Genomic DNA, 24,854 nt, shown 5'->3' with positions numbered 1-24,854 from the left:
TTTCTAATGTTGTGGCTCAGTGGTCAGAAAACAGAAAATAGTGGAGCATCTGTCTGCTGTATCTCACCACATCCCCCGAATCCTGTGGTGTGGAGGGCTGCACTGAGGCTTGTTTTATGGTCCTTTGTTTTTTTTTTTTTTTTTTTTTTTAAACATTCAGTTTTTCCATTTACAGAGACTTTAAATAACCCTTTACTGCCCTGTTGCTCCATTAATTTAAACTCTTAACTCTGCTAACATTAATAAATTTGGACCTGAATTAAAATAAGTTTTAGCCACAATAATCACTAAAGCAGTTCATTCAAGAATTTCAAGAGCTCCATTTAAAGAAGTTTGTGAAGATTAGCCGAAAAAAAGCAGTCTGGGGCAGCTGTAGCTCAGTTGTCCACAGACCACAGGGTCAGTGGTTCAATCCCCAGTCCCGGCTATATGTCGAAGTGTCTCTGGGCAACCTGAACTGAACCCCTAACAGCTCATTCCCATCCCCAGCTGCGCAGTACTGGTATGGTAGAAATTGGGGAGGGTTGCGTCAGGTATCTGGCGTAAAAACTGTGCCACATCAAAATGCGGACAATGATCTGCTGTGGCGACCCTGAACTCAGGATAATCTGAAAGGACAAAAACAAAACAAAAAGTCTCTTGCCTTTACATTTTGAGAGTTGAGTTTACAAATTGTTAGTTTCATGTAATTTAAGGTGAGACATCAGTTGTGAAATTGATTTATTATAATTACTCTTATATACAGCATACAAAGTATATTTATATATTTTACTTGAACATAACCAAATCCTCCACTCAATTCTGCCACTTGTGCTCTTCATTTATCACTGAGAGCTTTGTAGATGAAAGGGAAATACTATTATCTCACAGCTAGTAAGTAGGTACTTCCAGAACATATAATCTACTTGTAAAACATGATGCAACGCTATAGATTAAAGGGCGTGCACACTAACGGAGGTGTATTCAGTTATGCACCTAAAAAAGGTTGAGAAAGTCATGAATTCATGTGCATGTGTTTAAATATACACTCTGTAGCAGCCAGATGTTAAACACGCATTTAAACTGTCATATTTGATGTTTCATAAACGTTGTCAAATTTAAATATGCACATAACTACAAGCACTTTTGCCAAAAAAATCCAAAATGATTGTTGTAGTTTAAGTCCACTAGGGGTCACACTGAACCATGGACAAACTGCACACCACATCAGCTTCAAAAGATGAAATGTTTGAGATTCACTTTGTGTACATCCTGCAGGAAATAACTGTTCCTGGAGTTATTTCCTTTGTGCTTTGTTTTGTCCACCACAAACAATCTTACTTGGAACTTTTTTAACTTCCAAAATAGTTCAGTTAGATGCCACGTAAACAGGAGAACATGATTTTTGACAAGAAAGGTCACTGGGAATATGTTGACACAAAGAATGAGGTAACACATTTCTCTGTACAAAGCCATTCACTGTTGAATTTATTAAGCACTATATAATGAAGAAAAAATGAGGGGAGAGAAAAAAAAAAAAAAAAAAAAATCACATTTTTAAGCAGGGTCTGTTTAAGGCATAAAATCGTTTCCTGTTCCCCTTCAATGGTTAGAAGTACTTAAAGTCCTTAAAAAAAAAAAATCCTTAAATTTGAGCTGTTTAATTACTTAAAAATAGATAGCTCACTAGTAACGGGATGTGTATCACTACCAAATCAAATACTTTCATCAGAGAATTATTTGCTGATAGACCAGGTCCCAATTTAGAAAAAAAAAAAACAAATGGCATAATGTTTCTACTTTTGGTTTGCTAAAATCAGAAGTCAACATGGAATAAACCTGGACTCAACTGACCAATGCAACTCTGATAAATGGTCTATTACAGCTTTCCTGTTAGATTTTACCGATAACTGGCTCAGATAGGACTGGACCTTAGATTACTCTCAAACTGAAGCTGTCTGTCTGCACCAGCATGAACATGTAAGACTAAAGACTACCATAGGTCTCTTCTTTAGCTTTTTAAACACCCTCCCTCTTCAAACAAATATCTGATTTAGTTTACTTGGAGCTCCATTAAGGGATCATCCTCACTAGTACTAGTAAGAGATGATCATTTTCTTTCTTTGGCATTAGTCTATACAATAAGCAGCTGTTTCGTTATATGCAGTCATCTATAATTCACCTTTATAACTTTCTACATATACTGAAAGCACTACATTTCAGTGTGTAGCCGTTTATGTGAATCACTTGAATCAAGTCACAACTACCAAATGATTATATAGTTCAAGAGGTAAAGAAAAGTTCAGAAGAGGATCAGAACGGTTTTTCAAAATACTATCAATCCTTACATTTTGCCCTTAGCATTTAATTCATTGATTGTCATAATTTTGCACCCTGATTAAACCAAATGTGTTCAGAGCCATGTGAGTGCACACACACACACTGAGACAACAGGTACCAGCTGAGATCACACACTCGTGTTCCTTTTTTGATTGTACACAGGCTGGTTCTTGCATTATGTTCTCTGCAGCGAAACGGCCTGTATTATAAAGCTATTATAAAGAGTTAACAAGAATGTAACTAATAGAGTTATGGCCCAAAACTTTAGCTGAACAGAGCAAAATATCAGTGTGTGTCTGTCTCTGTCTCTGAGACAGAGGGAAAAGAGAGAGAGAATCTGACTGTGTTTATAGCTAGACTAGACTTCCAGGCCAGGACACCACCGTGAGAGTGACTTTATTCTTCTGCAATTTGAGCATGGGGATGAGAGAGGAGTTGTTCATTCCCACTGTTGTGGCTCCGTTTACTGCAACAATCTCATCACCGCACCTGGAGACAACCGTAGGTCATTATCGTGGAGTCCATCGAGTAAGACCATTTAAAGTGCTGAGTGAAATTAGGTTAAACTTACTTGAGGCGTCCGTCAAATTGAGCAGGTGTACCAGGCACAATGGTTTTGATGAAAAAAGGCTGCTGGCCATGGCTCTCCTCATAGCCCCCAACGATACTGAAGCCCCAGCTCTCATTGTTGGTCTTTTGCAAGACAATGTCCCTGCACCAGTGCATTTGGCTGAAGTGGCGAAGGAAGAGTGAGACGTACAGTAACTCTTTCACATAAACAGAACAGAATACAGCTGGAGTGAATGCATAATTGTTGGTATTGAAAGCCACTCTACCTCGGTAATCCCAGCCAGCGAGTCCACAATGGGGTCCAGTTGAGGCTGTCATCTCGTGCGTCTTCCACAAGGTCCAGTTCGTCTTTGTTGACAGCCTCAATATCCTCTTGTGTGTCCTCAGATAGGGTCTGGATGACACGGAGCACCACCTGGGACTGAGCAGTCTGAGCTTTCAGCACAGAAACTGCCTCATTGTAGGTTAACTGGGTCAGATCAACGCCATTAATGCTCAGTAGGACGTCACCTGAGGAAACAGGTGACAGGTGACCTCTCTGTTTAGTGGTGCTTTATGAACACAGTGCGTCCCTGAATATTAACAAGTGAAAACTGCCATGTTACTGTTCAAGCTAAAGTGACTCATTAATAGTTTCTTGCAGTTGCTGTTTTTTTTAAGCAATAATATCACAAATATGCTTCTCAAATGTGAGGATTTGGGTGATTAGTAGACAACAGTAAACTTACCATCTTTGCAATTTGGCAAAGACCTTTGAATTCGTCACCTTAAGCTGAAGTTTGACATTTTATAATCAAATTCTAAATAAGAACATAATCCAACCAAAAACAACGTCTTTAGTTTATCACATCATCATCATCACAAATTCCTAAGTATAAGTCAGATAAGCAGATGCTGCTCTACCCCTTTTGATTGTGCCCTCTTTGTGCAGACAGCCAACTGGCTGCACACTTGTGATGTAAATAGGCAGACGGCTGCGACAGTCCCTCCCCCCGGCAATGGTGATGCCAAGGGAAAGCCGAGGCTCCTTCTTCAGGCTCACAGTCTTCTCCTGGCTAGAAAACCCACCAGGAGGATCCTGTATAAACAACAACAAACACGGACCAACATTTAGATCAACTTCACCATGTAGACTTTTAGAAACTTTTCTTTTCTCAAAAAAAATGTTTCAACCTTCTACATCTTGTTTGACGCAACATGCATAAAGTCTGTGCTGAAAATTTACTTCAGCTTCTCCAGGATCCTTGGGTCTTGGATCTTGTAGAAACAAATGTGAAACATTTGAGATGGAGCTGAGAGCTACGGGTAAAGATGAAGTGTGAGGATCAACAGTAAGCTCTCGTATTGGAAAAAATGTGTGGAAAATGACAGCTTCAACCAGCCTCCTTGTTTCACTCTAGAGTCTGTAAACCATCAGAAGGGAAGCTTGGGGGAGGTGGGGGCTCTTCCTTCCCCCCAGCAGGGAACCATACCCCCCCCCAGCAAGACGAAAGGCTCGACTCTGCAGGCAAAAGTTAACTGTAACCAGCTTTGATCCTCCAAAGCCACCCAAAGAAACAACCAAAAAAACAACACCACAACAGTGGCCCTGTAGCAGCAGAGTGAGCAGCACCCCGGGCCTTTTGATCACGACAGAGGGAGGCCCCAGAGGAGGGCTTTCATCTCTGCTCACCGACGCAGGTGTCTGCGCTGAGCTTCTCACCCCCAAGTGGGGGTGTTGCAGCTCTTACGGCTGACAGTGTATGTACAACACAGTGACTGTCACAATTACACAATGTAAACAGAAACATGTCAAGTTTGTAAAATTATTTTTACATAATGCAGCCAGTACTGTCAAGTGGTGTGACTCGAAGTTAAAATTCCAGCAGTCAACAGCTGTAGGTGGAAATGTGGATTTATGATAGCTTATTTAAAATGCAGGCCTGGGATGATCAGTTTTAATTAGCGCACTACTTTGTGAGGAAATGTTCTGTGTTACCTTTATGTATGTGGAGTGGCGTATAAAGTACTGCGGCTCAGGCCCCCTCCTGGCTGCTCTGCTGGGTTGTCCCTCTCTGCTGCTTCCTTCCTCGTGAGTTTCTGCAGGTCTCATCACAACAAAGTTTACACGCACCTCACTGTCCTAAATGCAGCCCCCCAAAAAAAGCAATTAATTCCATATCAAATGCATATACAACACTTTATGATCTTTGCCAGCATTGATTGTTTTGTTGCTCATCTTAGTAGTTTTACATGTTTGTGTGATTAAAAACAGGATTTATGTTTTGTTTTTTTTTAACACTTATTGGCCATCTTCCAGTCAACATTTGGTATATAGCAACTTCACAATTCCTCTCACAGGGTCTACAGACCTGCTTTAGATGCACAATAAAGTCACATTTAACAACATAAATCTTTCCCTATCACTTTCTTTAAGAGTAAAATATCTGCATACATGATCTCTTTAAAAATCATATTTTGGATGAATACGGAGAGCCCCAGAGGATTTTTTCACTTTTCCCTTTGCTCCCATGTCCTGTCAAAATATCTCATAATTGGAAACATGTCCCTGGCATAATGCCATTCAATTTGTTGGGTAGGTTCATGCTCTTGAGCATAAAATCCTGTTAGTTTTTTGTAATAGAAGTGGGGGAATTTTTTCATTTGTGGACCACAGTTGTAGAAGAACTACTTGTAGATACTGAATGGGGTTTGCACTTATTTTTGCATTGTGTAAACCACAACTGATGCAACAACTGATTATGGAAAACAAACAATAGCTTTCTAAAATTTTACTTAATTTACACATTCTTCTTCAAAATGTCCATGTTAGCATGGGTTTCTCCTCTTTGGGTCACAGTCCTGGGAGGATTATTTGAGAATATAGCTAATTAATTTTACAAATTAATAAAAGTTCAATATTTCCCCAGTGTGTGGCCTCTTTACACATTTTGGATGAGCTGGATAAAATGACAACAGTTTTTAAAGTTAGGGCATGCTTTACAAATTCCTACTGAAAATGTCAGTTGTCAGTTTTCATTTGTAATTAATGGGCTAAAATGGATAAAAATCATGTCTTTGGTAATTGAATGTACCTGTATGATGTGGGCAGCGCTCTCAGGCGTACCATGCCTCAGGTCGATACCATTAATGGCTAACACTTTGTCATTGTTTCGCAGTTTTCCGTCTTTCGCTGCCAAACCTCCTGAGAGTAGGTCCAGGATAAAAACTCCACTCTCGTCTGATTTGCGGATGAGTTTAATGCCAAGGGGCTCATTACGCTGACTCTTCATCAGCGTTACCTGCAGGACTGTGCCAGGGTTCTGATTGGAAGTAGCGTTGCCATGGGGATTGTGAGAGGACTGGGAAGCGGTGGAAGAGGAAGGGTAAAGATCAGACCGAGGGTCTCGTGATTTGAAGCCTTTCTCCTGCATAACAGTGAGCCTGAGGAGGGAAGGCTGCCGCAGCACCACAATGGCCCGGGCGTGGGGGACTGAAGCCAAACTGACGTCATTCACCTGGAAACATGACACCACAAGAAAAATAACACATTCAGTGGTGAAGCACCCTCACACAAACATTGCTGTGCATTTATGATGGCACTATGGAAAGTTATGAGAAGCTCTGGTCAAGCCCAAAAGTGAAAATTTTAACTCGTCTTCACCATATCCAACTTCCAGATTTCCACAAAGCTGAGAAAAAAAAATACTGATAGTGTTTCACATCCTGAAGGCAGGTTTTTGTTTTCCCTTCCAGGTTTGAGATTAGTTGGCTTTAGACAAGGACACACTGAAGCAAAGGTGCCAGAGGCGAGGCTGAAATAGTCATTTAGCTCATTTTACAGCAGTACCATGTCCCAGGGTCACCGGAGGGTAGAAATTCGAGATGGAGGACATTGAAGGAATAGACGAAACTACAAATTATTAAAATTATTCCCACCTCCTTCATCCTCTGGTGAAGGGTCACTGCAAATAAGACACTGTAACATACTCAAAATCTGTTTAGAAATATGTTCATTGACATGGAATCGAGACCAGCATTTCTCATTGTTTTCTGCTTTTTTATACACCAAATGATAAACTGAGAAAATAACCAGCAGATTACTATTAATATTTACTAATCTTTATTTGCAGCCTTCAACCACACACCAAATTATTATCGCTTTTAGAAAACTAATTGCATTGTTTCATAATAACCAGTTACATAAGGCTTGATTTTGGTCTACTAGATCTTTGAGCCCTGACCCTCTCAGACAGAAAAGAAGAAAGTCAATCAGTTACAGCAACCAAAGAAAGGTGCTTACAGTCACTTGTTATGTTTGTGGCTGGATATATTAACCACACCTCTTTACCGTGGAGCTAGAACTTGTTTATCTTGAATATCTACTTTCTGATTCCTAGTGGTAAAGCCCTGTGTTTACAGTATGAAGAGAACGCAATGACATTGTGTTTAGGTAGAAATACGTCGGGGTTCAACATTGTCACACTATGTCATCCAAATACTTTTAACATCCCAAGTTGAAGTGGAGATGAATACCTGACATTTTAGACTTTGTTTCTTTAGCCAATGAGTCAGTTTCACCTCTAAGATATGGTCCCCTGGGGCTAGTCTGCCATCACGAGCTGCCAGCGAGTCCCGAACAACCTCCTGGATTACTATGTTCCCCAGTGGTGTGTCTTTGCCCCCCACAATGCGAATGCCCAGCTCCTCCTCTGGCTCCTCTCTAAACAGCTCCACCACGTTGGCCTCAGCGACCAGACTGCAGCGCAGGGGGGTGTTGTCTGGACAGAAGAAAATAGAGAACCACGCAGAATAAATATGGCTGCATTTCCTATTTTTTGTGTTGCAACTTGTTAAATATCTGATGAGCGCAAATAATAAATGTGCTATTAACAAAAATAACTAGTTTAAAAGAGAAATTCTGTCCTATGACAACTTTTATGTCTGTTACCATTTTCTCCAGGTTGAGCTAAATTCTGAGATTTGACAACACCACTTAAAAAGAAGGTCAACGGGGAAAGAAAGAGGATCTTTTGACGCTCTAGCGTTCAGGTTAATTGTGTTTCATTTGCTTTCTTTTTGTCTTCCTTTGGCTCCTTTTAAACTGCCCTTAACCCACATACAAAGTGTATTTTTTTTGCACAAAATCTGGTATGGAACTTTCTCATTTTCTCAATTCAACAAAAAATAAAGCTGCTTTTTGCTAACATTTCAGGTGCCACCACTTTCACCTACCAAATAAAAGTGGTTAGGGTCACCTGATTGCCATTAAAGAAAAGCAAATGTATAGTAAGTTAATTAAATGCTGCTGCACTGTTTGTGATTTAAAAAAAGCAGAGCATGTGTTGGACCCCTTTACTAAATGCATAGAAAAAGCAGATATGGATCTTCTCTCAGCATAAAAAAACTATTAAACAGAGTTTGTAGTTACAGAATAGAAATAAATATTGTTGTATGAACAAATAACCCCTTGCACAACTTCAGAAGGTGTTTGATATATTAACTCACAGATAGTGAAGCAGGTGGACCTCAACTTGTAATCATTATAGGAAGATAGCAAATATTTTATCACAGTGAACTACACGTAGAGTTTCCCTACCCTGGAACTGGTCTGTGTACACAGAGGCCTTGCAAGTATTTACATGCTACCACAGTGCCACCAATCTTTTAATTCCCATCAGCATTATAAAGGCATGAGAGTAGGTAGAGATAACCTGGATGAGTCAACATGCTGACATTTTAATGCCAAGCAAAACTAAATCCGATTTTAAGAGCTTGTAGCAGTAATGCAAAGCAGTATGCAAACGTCTCTGTGGACAATACTTTTCAGTTGCCTGGCAACTTTGTTTTAGTGGACTTTGGTCCATTGAGCTGGTTGGCGAGTTGCTTAAAAGGGTTTATCTTCATGATGAGACTGGTTAAAATATCTGTCAGCTGGTGTGTTTTCCTACAGCTGGGCTGATGATTCACCTATGACAGACTCAGAATCAAAACCTCAAGGCTAAAAACCATCAGCAATTTGTGTGCGTTCTGACAACAACCCCCACTGGGGCTTTGCCAGAAGGATTCAGGTTTTCTGCGCTTGAGCTGTAGGGAAAGTGTATTCACTGTCACAATCTATGACCTACCCCTTATTGCAAATAATTTTCTAAGAAGTACACCTTTTAATTATTATGTCTGTACAGCGAAAGACTTCTGGAAAAGGGTCACTGCTACGATGGTAGCTGTTATGATAAAATAGCTTCATACCCTCTTCACTTTCTTCGTAGGCAGGATTAATAAGGCCAGGCTCAGGCTGATCTCGTGTGGAATTTCGAGACAGCACTGCTGGATATTTAGCGTCACTGGGCGACTCCCCATCACCCTTACATCCTTTTAATTCATTCCAAGGGGGCCTCTTCCTCTTCTCTGCTTCCTCCCTCAGCCGTCTAAAAACAGGACATCTGTGAAGAGTAAGGAACATGGAAGAAACTAATAAAGAGAATGACGCAGGTTATGATTCCTTTCTTTTTATGAACCAACACGTGAATATTCATCTTCACATTGCAAAGACACCTCCTTGAGTATTTTGGTTTATCAGCCAGGGATACCAGGAGTGACAGGGATGGAAAAATACAGAAAATCGCAGAAAGAAAATGACTTTAAAAGTGTGAAAATAGACAAGAAAAAAGAAAGTGTGCATTTATGCACAGGCTTTAACAGGGAAGCAGAATGCAGATAAGTAGATAATCACACTGCATTGCAGGGAGTCTGAATGGGACACTGTAGGTTGATTCTGATTAAGCAGTTGGAGAGCTGAGACTGCTGCTTGCTTCTCATGTATGATCTTTGCCTCCTCATTGTTTACACAGAGAAGCTCCAGCAGGATAATCAGCCACCCACAACTGGCTGCATCATGGCTGGTCATAAGCACCACACCGGTCATGTGGAAAAACAACACGACTGACCTGAAGCTCAGCTTAAGGTGCATAATTACACGTTTGTGTCTGCAGAGGAACTGTGCTACCAGGAATCAATATTACAACTTCAAAGATGGAGGAAACTTTGAAATAGATATGGTGAACGTATTTTAGATTCCTAAGAAGTACATAAAAATATAGGAACACAAAGTATGTGTGTGGGAAGTTACAAACATTTAATATGCCTTACCATACAATCTATCCAGTTAACTTTAAACAATATGAGGAAAGATTTAACAGTTTGATAGAAATAAAAGAGATAAATCCCTAATTGACTTTTCCCTTAAAATTGTTATTGCTCAATATAATATATTGTTATTGTCTCATTCTTTACATAATTGCCACTGAAATCAACGCATTTTTTGTAGCCTAAGAATCTATTTTTTTAAGCTTCTTGAAGCTTACTGATAAATCACAATAAAATAATGGCAGAGCATGAACACTTGTTTCAGCTCAGAGAAATTCACTCGCAGGCGTGCACCACTTTCACCTCTTCCCTTTATGATGACCTACAAACGATGTAATTCAAAATAAAAAGAGACAATAAATAATCAGAGAAACAAATTTAGGGTTTTTTTTCTGTTAAAGAAAATTAGCCATTGAAAGTCACAGTTTGACATTTAGCTAAAATGAGAAGTTCGATCCCACTCTCAATCTGAACTCTATCTTAGCAGAGAGACTGAAAAACAGAAGGAAACCTAGTCTCGCTTGTCCAAAGCTTAAATTATATTTGCCTTCCCTTTAAAGCTCACTTAGGATGTTTTATCTTGTTTAATCTGTAGAAAATTAAAGGGTAAAAATGACAGTTTGCACTTTGATGGTGAGAACATGACCTCGGGGAGTCAATAATGCATTGTGCCAATTCCATGAAAAATGCACTTTATATTTTCTACATTTCAATTTAGAATAGATAAAGCAAACAAGATGTGTAATGTGTTAATTACTGGGCTTTAAGGGCACTGAGAAAATTGTGTCAGCCAAGAAAAAGGCAGGCTAGCTATTTCCCTATGCTTTCAGTGTTTATGCTAAGCTAAGCAGCGGCTGATTGTACAATAAATGTATGAAGCTGCAAACATAAGAGCAATATCAAATCTTCTCATTTACTTATCCTTAAATCCCGCCTCCTTTTCCTTAACGATCACACGGGATTGAGACTAAGATCAGTTTTGAATAGTAGGAAGGCTCAATTCAACACCATAGAGCTATAAAGATAAACATCCATATGGCATAAGACATATCAAATCCTGTGGTGGAAATATATTGCAGTTGTGGAAGTAACATATAATCGTCATGTTGTGTTTATACAGCATGATCTAGCTACAAATTATTATGTTGCACTGACTGCTTTGTTCATTTGCCCAACACCTGGAATTATACTATAGCCCTTTTACAGGACACATCCGCAGGGTCTCCCTGACTTAACTTGATGTTCCTTTGAACCTGTACCTTGAACTCACACTAAAAGCCTCCCCTGTGCCTCTTGTCAAATTAATATAATACAGGGCTCTAACCATCCTGATGTACTGTTTCCCTCCCTTTAATATATTATCTGTGTTCTGTCTGTACATACTGTGTCACCTAAACTGTGCGTAGCTTTGCTCTGCTTCAGCATAATGAACTCTTTAAGGTTATGACCCAAACTCTGATTCTACTTTTCTACAGCGATGTTCATAACTACATGTGACTAAAGGTTCAAAAAGTAGTATTTGCACTGATTTGCATTTGGTTGTAAACTGTTGTTAATTATAGTGTAAAAATATCCTTCAGTTAAGAGTAGAAAATTCTGACTTTGTTATTTTTGGATTATAATGCAATCATTTTAACCAGGAAGGCTTAACAATATCCACAGAAAAAGCCAGCATCCCTTCCCGAGTCTGACCTGTTGTGTAGGTGAGGCTGCAGTTCACACCGCTGCATCTGCTGCCGACACTCCTCATAGTGAGGACACACCACAGTCAGCTTATCCAATAGGTTCCTGACCAGCAGACTGGAGGGGCGGCACTGATGTAACTGTAACCTCTGACGGTCCACAGGGCAGAAGTCCTGCTCTTTCAAAAAGTTGCTCAGGCAATGGAAGCAGTAAGTGTGGCCACAGGGGGTGTCCATAGGTCTGAGCAGGGGCTGCAGACAGATGTGGCAAATCAGCTCATCGTCCACCTCATCCTGGTACTCGTACAAGTGGCTGTCCTGCCCCTCGTGTTGCTGGCCGCACTCTTTACATATCCGCGACCACAGAGAGCTGCTGCTGTTGCTGCCAGCAACTTTAGTTTCAATTGTAGCCATTGTCTCAGGAACCTTAGTCCGAATCTCTGTGAAAAGATCTGTGTCCTCTTGTCTTCTTAAAAACTGTGTATAGTTCAGAGGATTACGTCTGCATGGCCTCAGATGAATCCAATCAAACAGTAAGAATGATGCAGAGCCATCGATGTCATCTCCATATTATCATTTTGACTTTCTGTTGAGAGAGAAACATAGTGAGGTCTACTCCAGAAATAAGACTAATTCTACTCATACTGGCCAGCACCACAGGAAATGACAAATCCACAGAGCAGCAGCAATATGGCAGCAAGCTGCAGCTGCTTCCTCTCAGCAAGTTTCCTGAGGGACAAAAGGAATTCTCCTCTCAGCTAAAAGTTACTGTGTTCACACAGAAAGGGCTAAACTATGTGAAATGAGGCAAGAGAAAGTGGACTAGAGTCAAACCCCTGCTATAGGAGAGGAACAAAGGCTTGGCATTACACAAGAGTAAGAATTTCAAATAAAGTGGGCAAAAATGCAATCCTTGTCACTAATGACCCCTTGGTCTTCATCGCTTTGTGCCACTCGTAATCTCCTCTAATTCCCTCTCATAACCAGAGTGGTGATTAGCAACACATACTTCTGAGGAACTTTTGGCAACTTACTCCACATATCAAGAAATATACCGATTAAGGTGACATTACAAGAATCACAGAAATATTATTTTAATACATTAAAACTGGAACAGAGGTCTACCAATCGGACTAAAGCATACTTTAAAGGAAATTTTAACTGGACTTTCAGAAATAATTTGAAATGAGTTCTTGGTATGTGTATATGTGAGGTATGAGGCACATAATAAATGCACCAAACTTCACCAAATGTTACATTAGAATCCATGATTTTGTCCTACATTCAGAAAGGAGTAAATTTAAATATAACCACATATGAAAGAAAAAATATAAGTCAAAACAATACAATAACAAAACTCAATCATTTTCCTCTCTTTTGTGACTTTAGTCTAGATTTAACGCACCTTGGAGCGACTCACCCAAGATGATATCTTTGTTGTCAAGTGGCAACTAGCCTCTGCATGCAAACATGAGACTCTAGCGGAGCAGCTGCCTAAAGCCTGAATGAAACCAGAGCCCTGGCTCTACAGCAGCACATCGTCACAATAATGTGTGAGTATGTGTGTGGAAACATTTGTGTGCATGAGTGTGGATGTGCCTGAGCTCCAACTGCACTGGTGTGCACAGGGGAATTGGTGTAACTAGGCAGAGTGAGAGGAAAGGAGAAATGCTCATTCTGCCTCTCTAAATGCCACAGTGTGTGTGTGTATTACAATTGGTAGCTCACTGCTCATGCTTTACCACAGTTAAATATTCTCTGTAGCTGAATGACTGACTGCAAACACGTAACCCTGAATACAATGACGTGTGCACGTCTTTTCAGATATGTGCACACTGTTCACCTCACCCAGCCTTAGTCTTTTACTTTGTAGAAGTGATACCTATTCCTGTAATGGATATGGGGCCATGGATCCTGTGGCCCAGGGAGAGAAGCTGTGTTCCATTTATTTGGGAAAAAACATGACCTGGTACAAGCAAAGAATATATTTTATATGAAATCCACTTTACTTTTCAGTTTCCGCTTCTCTTTATTAATAACACAAGATATAGCACACCTTCACTGAATGAGTGAAGCTTTTCATATGTCTGATAAATAGCTTCAGTGCCAGATGGCTTCAATGTCCACCATTACCATACTAACACAATATTGTGCATAGTGCATCACTATGTTTCTCAAGTATAAAGCAGGAAATCAATAAAGGTGCTTTCTTAAAAAACTCCAGATAAAATGGAAAAAAAAAAAAAGTACTTATTTTTTGTAATTTTATAATGATTAATTCCTTAAGTAAGGGGTGGCAGAATGAATTGATTTCAAGTTCCATACTAGCCCAAGCTTAAGTTGTATATTGTAGCTTTAATTTGGTGATAATATTATAATAATAATAATAATAATAATAATAATAATATTATATTAGCTCTAACCTGAATATCTTTAAACCTAGTTTCAGATAAAAACAGAATCTGAATCAATCTGGAGAAAAGGGGACATTTTATATTTTTTCTGAATACATTATTAGTTATAAAGAAAATAAACAGACAATAACAAAAAATTATTATTAGCAGCAATACTAAAACATGTAAACTGTTAGCTACGGTTTTAACAAAAGCCCTCAGTCTTCTTTGAGAAAGTACATTAACATACTTACCCACTGTACAGTTTCACAGATCAGCAGTAAGATTATTCCTAATCCTGCCCTGGAGCAAGAAACATATTTCACAGGAATCCCACGCTTTAAAAAAAACTTTCTGACTATAGAATTTAAACTCATGTATAAGGAAACTAGCACAAGGCAAGTTTGCAAAAGATGGGGTTAATTAATTTTTTGCAGGTTTAGATCAAACCAAAGCACATCTGCTCAATAATATCAGTCATGATGAGGGAGCGCATTATGCAGATCAAATGCCTTGTAGTCATGTGACAGTCTAAGCTTTCAAGGGAAATGTTGGCGACCACTGTCCTCCAGTCTCCAGAGGATTACATGCGGTGGCATTCCCTCACAGTCGAATCACTTGCTTTGATGGTTGATGTGAGTGAGTCACATGTGCTGCCACACCCGCAGGTGAGACCATGCTAGACAAATAATTTCTCCAATCCATGAGACAGGAGGTGTGTCATGACTGTCTCTACCATAGAGTAATGTCTATGGTTACAAATGGAAATTATGTCATAGATTATGTCATTTTAAAAGTATAAAAATCATAAAAATTATAAAAGAAATTAAAAAGCTGTATACAAGCAATAATGTTTATAAGCCTTTATAAGCTAAATGTTTTGAAGTTTCTAGCTTGAAGTATGCCGAAGTAGTTAGGCACCAAAAAGGTATAGAAAATGGAAGTCATTATTATCATTATTATTACAAGAAAAAGCATTTCCAAAAGCATTGTGAATATTTAGGGACTGAAAGGATTTACCAAAGCTGAAAAAAGCTAAATTGCCTTTGCTAAAATAGATGATTATGTGATCAAAGCAATAATTATAGTAAGTAAGTATAGAAATCTTACAAACTATAAAAAATATTTAAAAAGCCGTACACAAACAATAACATCCTTTATAAGCTGAATGTTTTTTTAAATGGTGATTCTAGCCAAAAGTATGCCAAAGTAGTTAGGCACCAAACAACGTACGGAAGACGAAAGTCAGAAAAATAATAGAAAAAGCATTTCTAAAAAGAATGCTCCCGGCGCTGAAATGATTTTCCAAGAAATGCTGAAAAAAGATGAAATGTTTTTGCTGAAATAGCAGAAAGTTTTGCTGACATAAAATGGTGCTTCCTTATATAATGGTGGCCAATCTTTAAAGCCACTTAGCCTTAGGTAAAAACTTCAAGTGCAATTATTTATTGTAATTGATCGATGACATCACAATTTAAAAAAATAAAAAAAACTTTAAAGAGTGTAAAAGATAACAAAGAGCGGAATACAAACCATTTTTTTTCTTTAAGTTGAACATTTTGAAGTTTGAAAGTTGTTTCTACTTGAAGTATGTCAAAGTAGTTAGGCACCAAATAACGTAATCCATTTCCATTGTAATCCATTTTTAACATATACAAATCTTACCAAGTATAAAAGATATTTAAAAAGGCAAGCAACAATGTCCTTTATATGCATTTTAAAGTTTGAACAGTGTTTTCTAGCTGTATTCACAATAATAATAAAGATTATGATATCATATCAGTAGATTACAACTCAAAGGTGATTCATTATTTAGCCTATAAATAATAAATCTGTGCATTAGGATACTACTAGAATAGTCCTATTTGAGCAAATAGTGTGATATGTAAAGTGATAGTATTTTACACTAGCATTATGCTTTATTAGTAGAATATTATGATTTGCAGTAATAACTTGTTATGGTATAGTACTGAAGTCTCTGTCTCTTTCTGTGTCCCTGAATGCAGGACTTTAATTTGTAATGGGGTCTTTACAGGTCTACAGAAGTAGAACTTGTGTCACTGGGGCCATAAATCACTCAGTCCCCTGTGTGACAGCCCGTGGCTGTTGGCTTGGTCCTAATCACTACACCAATGTGACACATCCAAATGACTGAGGAGGTAATAAAAGTTAAGCTTCATATTAATCAATCAGATGACCCGTGTCGTGGTTAAAACAGCAGATAACTCTTCACCTCCAGCACATAACCTGCTGAAAACGCGCGGAAACTCAATTTTCTTTGAAAAACTTGTACTTAGCAATCAAAACGGGCCCCTGCAGGTGTGAAACACCTTTCCAATCCTTTGTCTGCCACTGCTGAAGACGGAGAAAAACAGTCAGGTCGAGACCGAAACTCGTCTTACCTGTGTGAAGGTTGTTTTCCGGAAGCAGTTCACTTATCGTCCACTAAAACAAAGAGATCACAGTAACCTCGGCGAATAAAGCGTTTAAAACAGACCAAACGCTGCCCAGCTTCCACACCGACCAGGTTTTTGATCTTTTTTTTACCGCACTGCTGTAAACTAGCGCAACCCACTGTCCCAGGTGGAGTTCAACCGAGAGGCAGTGGCTGGGCGGCTTTTCCAGTTTCGAGCAAACGGAAAAAAAGGCTCAGCACAGGAAGAAGTCCAGGCAGGTGTGTAAGTACGTACGCACGCACGCACGCACGCACGCACCTCTCTGCTTCAGCGGTGCATTTTCAGACTGAGCTACAATTAAATAACAGCTGCTGTTTTGTATAAGGAACTGACCATTTAAACTTAGTTCAGATTTTTTTTACTTATGTGCATGCAGAGACACATGCCACAATTCCAATTATATGAATTATTATAAAAACGAGGCATTCAGTATTGTGAGTATTTTTTATTTTTGGTACATTAAATAAATTATGCTCATAATGTATTGCATTTAACAATTTTCAATACAGGATGTTTTCCTCTATCAAATTCAGTAAGTAAGACAGTGATGAAAAGTAACTCGAGTCCTATTCCTAAATATTATTTTAATGTACTTGACTATTATTTCCATTTCAAGATGCAATATACTGTTTACTCAAATGCATTTATCTCAAAGCATCACTTACTATTTACTTGGCAAATTCTAATTAATAAAACCGAGTTATATTAGACTCTGGTTTACTACTTTATAGTTTAAGATATGATACGTAAGCAGATTACAAACTACTCAGCAGAATACAAAGTCGCTAAAATTACTCCACTTTTACTAATTGAAATATGTAAATGCTACTTTCATATCTGTCCATTGGCCTGGGTTGTGGCAGGAAGGGCATTCGGTGTAAAAACTCAACGTGAAAGCCGTTGATCTTTTTTGATATCAGTGCATTAATAATTCTTCAAATGATCCAATCATATAATATGCTCTACATTGTTATTAAATGCCCAACTCTGCTTAATGACTACTTTTACATTTGGTACCTTAAATGCTTTCAGTTACTCTAACACTAAGCATATGTATACAGTGGCACTTTTGTTTTCAGTCAAGTAAAAGATAAGAGCACATCTTCTACCTCTGTGCAGTGCAACATTTAATTTTGCATGTAGGTCAACTTATTCTTTTCCTTTATGTCTGTTCCCTTTCAGGGGTCTCCACAGTGAAGCATCTGCCTTCATCTAACCCTATACTCTGCATCCTCCACTCTTGCACAACCATGGGAATTCCCATGGGGGGAGCCTATAGAAGCTTTGGCTGAGACAAAGTCTATCTCAGGGCCAACACAGAGAGACTTACACAGACATGCAACCATTACACCTCCAGGCAATTTAGAGTCACAATTTAACCCTACATGTATGTCTTTGGATTGTGGGAGGAAACCAGAGTACCAAGAGCAAACCCACACAAGCATGGCGAGAACATGCAAACTCCACAGAGAAAGGCCACAGCTGGCACGTAGATTTGAACCACGGACTTTCAAGCTGTGAGGCAGGGGTGCTAACCGCTCACTGTGCTACCCTGCAGTTTAAAACTTTAAATACCTAGGAGTTTGACAGAGAGTGGAGAAGCTACAAATTCATTCATTCATGGGATTTTATGCTGAAACCAAAACCATTTCTCTTTTGAAAACTGAAAATAAAAACAATATACCATCCAGAATACTGTCTACATTGGATTATAGACATATCCTCCATGCACATGCTGAAGCCACGTTTGAACCTCTGCTTGTCATTTGTCACAATACCATTTGATTTATTTTACAGTTAGTCATTATACTTATCACTGCTAATTGTATGAAAAAGTTTAATGGCTACCTTTGACATCAGTTTATCTGTTTCTTTATATATAAAGTCTTGCTATCAAAGCTCCCATGTGTCACGCTTGATTGAGTTCAAATCACATGGTCATTATACTAGATCACAATGGCAACTTTAAATGTTCCTTATATAAACTCCAAAAGACTCATTATTAAAAACTCATTTCATTATGAATCAATCATCTTTTTAGATTCACAGTTACATGATGACCAATATAATCACATAATGTTACAAAATGTCAAAAGCTCAATCTAAATCTTCCACTAGTAAAGAAAATCAATTTACCAAACCTTCATATCTGAACAAATTAAAACATTTGAAACCTAAAAGCAGTGACTACTAATCTCAAGTGACTAATTTATTATCGTAATTGGTAACATTTGTTTTGGCAATTAGCTTTTGATTATGTTGGCCCACAGACTACATATTTTCAAATATGCAGTGTCTGTATTTGACTGTCTAACCAAAAGATGTCCTGGGTACACCCTGAATATATTAATACTTTAATGTCTGAGACAGTGCTAGTTAAAAGGATTGTGACATGTGAACACATGGTGTAAAGAACTTCACCCCCTGCAGAATGGAAGGGAAGTCTCTGTGCCATAAAACCTCTCTGTGAAATCTGTTTCCCTTAGGATTTATTGCTGTGGTAAGAAAACCTCAATTCAAAGAGACATTTGCAGATACCGACTCAGAGAAAAAAGGCACTCCATGGTGGCAATACAGATGTCAGTAGATGGCCAGGAAGTGAGGCCACTCATCTTCATAGAATTACATTAATTATGGGGTTAATTGGGAAGCATCACAATTTCTGTGAAAAAGTGGGTTATCGCACTTAATCAGACGTTAGTGGGCACATTTCTTATTAGTCAAAAACCAAAGAATTAACTGAGATTTTTAAAGAGTAATGTAAAGACTAAAGTTTATAAAATGGTTGGCTGCTGTTATATGTATACATCATTCTAATAGTGCTTTAAATGGTTACAGCGTGTGACGCTGTCAGTTCAGATTAGGAAAACTAGTATAATTCTCAGTGTTAAGCCTGGTCACATGGCATGTGACATTACATCTAAAAAAAAAACAAAAAACCAAAGAACTTATATTTTGAAGTACACCAATGACATGACACGCCTCTATGTCATGGGGACAGTTTCAGCAGTCATACGTTTTATGCCAAAACCATTGTTGACAAGTTGACAGACTGGTGGTGTTTTGTGATAAATGTGGTAGTAAATAGCTGAAGAAAGGTTTGGTTATTAGAATGAATGAGAAAGAGTGACATCATGTGTTAAGATGGAGTAACTCACTTTTTGTTAAAGCTGACATATAAATATCTGTTCTACAGTGGATTTGATGTTGACTGATTACATGTGACAAAGTTAAACATTTATTTGTAATTGAAAAGAAACATTTATAGCTAATATTTCTTGATCTATAATCAAAATGTATAACCAGATTTATGATATTGCATATTTTGTGGCCATCTGGTGAACGTAAATGCCATTGTCAGAGTTTTTGTGTCAAATGTTTTTTCAACAGAACTGAATTTGCTTATGATGAGAAACTTGGAATTAAACTAACAATACAGTGCATCCTGAAGCAGCTCTCTTTGTGTGTGCGCCCACAAACAAACACACACACACACAAACACACAGCTCTATGTTTGTGCTGCAGTTTGTCTATCCTGGGATCAGTAAACATCCTTAACACAAACAAGTTCCTCTGGAGTGAGAGAGGAGAAACTCACACCGTCAGGGCAGCTGTACTCTCACTCCACCATGGCCTTTGATGTCCTTCAGAGAGAGTTGATAATGAAGGCCCCTTACATCTTAATTCTTCTAACTGGAGCGTGGATGTAACAGGTTGCTGTAAAGTTATTGTCACTGTCTGGGCTTGATGTGAATTTAGGACAAATTCAAACAAAATCCCAACCCTTATTGTCAATCTTACCAGTCTCATGTGAAGTTAGGTTTCTGGAATTTTTTCTGTACCATCTGAATATTTGAAAATTACCCTATTTAAGGATAAGACTAAGGATATTCTATATTTGGTTATTGTCCAAAAATCCCATGTAAACACCAGCCTGCAGGTTCATTCACATTCAGTGCTCTGTTTTCTTCCCGCAGCAGGAATGTGAATGTGTTGATTCAACAGATACTATGCTACCCATGTTCATTGTGATGAAGGAATGTGTCGACCAGTGCAATAGTGTGGCTCATGTTTCACTCTGTGTTTAATTGAGCTAAATCAAGCCTCAGCTGCAGACATACTTGTTATGTCTCCACTACTATGGTCTTTTTAAGGAAAATGTTATTAAACTGGTAATTTGGGTTTCAAATACTACATCACATTGGACATTGCTTTATAAAAGAGAGGCAATAAAAACAAGCATATGTGACTGCTCTTTTGTTTTTAACTGTTGCTAAGTGGAAACCAGGGACACAAACTCTGCAGCAGCTTGCTAAGCGCCCCCCCCCCCCCCCCCCCCCCCCCCCCCCGAGACAGCGAAGCATTTGGTTCAGGCCACAGCTTGTACTGCAGCCTCAGGTTCTGTCTGGCTGCCACATGGCATCTTTTAAGTTGTGACTTATGAGACCAAAAACATAAGACCACACTGTAACATTCAAGCTTCTTTTCAGTGGACTTGGAATATTTTGAATGTGTTGCCTGATTATGGCTTTTACTTGGAAAGTTGTGCAGCATTGTAAAACTTTTCTTATTGTAATATTGGCTGGGATTGTACAGGTCACGTGACTGTCAAATGCTGAAAATTTACTTATGATTTCTGTATAAAATAAATAAGCAAAGCATGTTAAATATGGTTCTAAAACACTGCAAACAACTGCGTTGTATGTTTGTGTGTGTAGAGTCACAGGAGTCTTTCCAGTCTTCTCTGTGTAAATTTGCTTTAGCTCCAGATGATCTTCAAGGACTTACTTGTTTGTACCTGCTGTGTCGTTCTGCTCGTCCGCCCAGCATGATACTCTGTAGCCCAGGATCAGCTCCTTCGAGATCAAAAGACCTCAGTGATTCTTATCAGATCATTTTCTTGTCCACCTTCCCTTCTCTTTGAGTCCAGTGTCCTCACACCATTGACCTGAACCACGTAGACTATTCCTTATGGCCCCTTGGCCTTTCCTTTTCTTATCACTGTGATGACCAGGCCATGATAAGGCAGGTCCAGCCTCAGGAGAGAAGTAGGCTGATGCTGCATAGCTTGGACACTTAGTCCATTAAAGAGGTTATCTCAGCTCTGTGGGTAAAAGAGTTTGATTTACAGATTTACAAAAAGCACAATGGCATATACAAATCAGATTTATCATAAATGTGTTCTGACTGAAATATTTAAGTGAGTACTTTTATAAAGTTGTGTGCACATCAGTTTTACATTATTATTTTATCTGTACAATTTCTTTAAAATTGAGGTTTTATGCTTATGTGAATTTTTTTAGGATTTCTGTTTTTTTCTTTTAGTTCATTAAAAGCTGAAACCATCTCAAACACAGCTACATTTCTAATACTGACATGTGGCAACAGCATATCTGTCTCTGTCTTACATACATTTATGAGTATGCTGGCTAGACAGACAGACAGGGAAGACTGGTGTCCAAAGTCATGACCCTGCCCTGACCTGGATGAAGGAAGTGGTCACGCTGCTTGAGACAAAGCAGGGCAAAGGAGAGTCTGAGGGGCTGGCCGGTCAGCCTCTAACAATGGGTCCGTGCTCTAAGACCATGGGCCACACAAAAGCCAGAGAAACCCCCCTGCTCCCCACTCCCACATTGCAATAGAGCTGGCATTTCGCACTGGTTTGTGAACAGTCATTCAATCTAACTACTGTTTAACCGGACCTCAAGATGGGATATATTCAGGTAACTGACCTGGAATAATCATTTTAATTCTCAAAATGCTATGATTTACCTCATTTTGTATCTGATATTCCTTAAAAGCATGTAATCAATAGGCCACAAAATAAGTAATGTGTCAAGTGATGGGTTAAAGGAGCAATAGCACCCAGTGGAATTGGACACACCACCAGACCCTACGTCTGGGTTAACTATTCTTGAGCCAGGGGTGAGAGAAGCAACCACATGACTCTCTCGTTTCTCAATGGGCTGCTCCTCCCTTCTACCTGTATATGGAGCAGATCAAGGTGTGGGGGCTGCATATCAAACGGGCTGGGGCCTTTGATGTGGATGGATACACAAACACTGATCTAAGCAGAGTTGTAACAGCTTATTTGTTCCTTTTAGTCATTCATTGAGCTGCTTGTTGAATGTGTATGTCTTCAAAGGATTGCTGTATGCACTGATGGTACAGTAGCCAAGGAGGCCCTAAGAGCGCCCTAGCCTAATGGGTTGTGGGGGGGGGGGCATCTGGCTCCTTGTTCCTTAGATTTGATATTGATTTTTTGGCCATACATGGAAAGATAAGGGCACACCAGCTGCCAGACATTCTCCTCTGCATCCTCACAGACTAAGGCTATACTGGTAATCCACATCCTAACTAAATTTGAAAGGTGTTCAAGGAGAGAAATCATAAAACACAAACACTGGTCTCAGTGTTTGTGTTGTATGATTTCTTTGAACAAATTACAAATTAAATTGTCTTTAAAAGATGTAAGTGTTTTTTGTGGCAATCCCCATAAATATATTTTAAAAGCAGCCACGTATACAGGACTCCACTGAACTGGCTAATAGGAAGCCCTACGTTATCCTTATGTGCCAGTATTTTTCCAATTATTACAAAAACTAACTCCTTAATTTTACACATTTATTGTAGTTTTTTACTTTATAGTGTTTTTGAACTGACGTATTGGGCTTCAGGGCTTTGATATCTGTTGTATGTATCAGTGTTTGTTGTGATAAAGACCATTCTCAGTAATGAGGTGCAAAATTACATTTACTATTCCAAACAAACGCTGACAACCTTTCACAGTTTCACCCATCACAGAATCCATTAATGTAAAATTAGGCTCCTATCCATAACAAGTCTCCCATTCCTGTGAAGTGAGCCGATGAGCTCAGGCAGTTTGGCCTGAGCTTTGTTGGTTGATGTGTCAACACACTGCCACAGTGAGTTGTATCTATGCCTGATTTTTCCCACCAATAAACCCCCGCACCAAAGACAGTCACACAGAGACAGACTTTGGTGTCACCCACCCAAGCCTGTTCCTCTTTCCCCTCCCCCCCTCTCTTTCTTCCCTTTCTCCTCCCCTGCCAATACAAGCCTGTGATGTGATTGTCTCGGATAATGAGGTGAGAATTTTATTGCAGCAGTCTGTGAGCCTGGCACCAGTCTGTGAGGATGACAGCCGCTCAGGCCTTCGTGCAGCCTCTCTGGTATCAGGCGCCCTCTGTTGTCTGCCGTGAGCTCACACTGGATACACAGAATGCTCTCTCCAGCCCTCCAGCAACGCACTTCAAAGTGGGAGATCAAGGGATGACTTGCGCATGACATCCAGAGAATGACAATGCCTCAGCCAGCCTACATCTACTGTTGCGTGCCAGTCCTAGAGACACAAAGGCATGCAGGCTGCTCCCGCACTACTTTGCTGCATGGAGGAAGTGCATTTCATTCAGGAGAGGAATATACATAGAGGAAGAAGGCAGTGCTCTATCTGTATTCTATACAAATACTGGTGAGCAGAGGCTGTGTGAGGGGCACAGGAAGGACAGCTGAGGAGACAGAGTGACAGATTCTTGGTGTTTGCTGAAGCATTAATTGATAAGATCCAGCACGAGTCCATGTCACCCCACTTATCTTTAAAGGAACCCATCACATTATCTCATGTATTACAAACTACACACAAATGACAATGAGATCAAAGAATTTTCAAATTTGGCTTTTTTTTTTACTGGGACAAGTGGAAAAAAATGTATTCCTATTACCTACTTTGACAATATTCAGCCAGAGCACAGTTAACAAGTAAATAACCATCACTACTTCAACATAGGATCAGGGCGTAAAGCCAGTATCCCATTCACACACAGAGACACACTTTTTACCCCAAATAGAGAGGGAGTGAGGGAAACTTTGTGTGATCGGGGTGTCATTTCCTCTGGTTGGCTCTGTTATTCCAGAAAGCCTTTGTGAAGGAGCCACGTGGTCCAGCCGTAGACAGAAGGTGGGGTCCTCGCATGCATCTGAAGTTGTCAGCCCAGTAGGGGAGGGAGTTCCTCCTAGCGGGCAGGGACGGGGAGACAAAAAACACGGTGGTAAAACAAAACAGCAACAACAAATTCCTGATGATCATTACAGTACATGATACAAGCTCTTTCTTGCACTTGCATCTCATGAAATGAAAATACTTCTTCTTGCTTTGATGTTTTCTCCATGACTAAGATTTTTGCTTGCCTTGTACCTCACTGGTTCATTTGGATAAAAGCATCTGCACAATGAAAAAATGTAAATGTAATATATAATTGAGCTTGCTGCTGTAGGATAACATGTCTCTG

General features: G+C 39.3%; 1 protein-coding gene across 2 annotated transcripts; it reads right to left on the bottom strand.

Annotated features, from left to right (window-relative positions):
• Positions 1-706: 706 nt before the first annotated feature.
• Positions 707-16,711, bottom strand: lnx2b (ligand of numb-protein X 2b). Of its 2 annotated transcripts, none has more exons than XM_067518449.1 (10): positions 16,492-16,711; positions 11,707-12,282; positions 9,118-9,311; positions 7,450-7,649; positions 5,964-6,386; positions 4,868-5,011; positions 3,793-3,967; positions 3,156-3,399; positions 2,891-3,049; positions 707-2,808 (listed from the first exon to the last, which is right to left on the bottom strand). In XM_067518449.1, exons 2-10 carry the CDS (start codon positions 12,108-12,110, stop codon positions 2,673-2,675), a joined length of 2,079 nt encoding a protein of 692 aa, XP_067374550.1. In that variant the 5' UTR covers positions 12,111-12,282; positions 16,492-16,711; the 3' UTR covers positions 707-2,672. The 2 variants fall into 2 exon arrangements, with proteins under 2 accessions (XP_067374550.1, XP_067374551.1); XM_067518450.1 differs by lacking the exon at positions 16,492-16,711 and adding an exon at positions 13,102-13,205.
• Positions 16,712-24,854: the final 8,143 nt, after the last annotated feature.

The sequence above is a fragment of the Channa argus genome, chromosome 10, assembly GCF_033026475.1.
Source record: "Channa argus isolate prfri chromosome 10, Channa argus male v1.0, whole genome shotgun sequence".
NCBI lineage: Eukaryota > Metazoa > Chordata > Actinopteri > Anabantiformes > Channidae > Channa > Channa argus.
The sequence above is the reverse complement of the archived record's forward strand: the minus strand, read 5'-3'. Positions and strand labels throughout refer to the sequence as shown.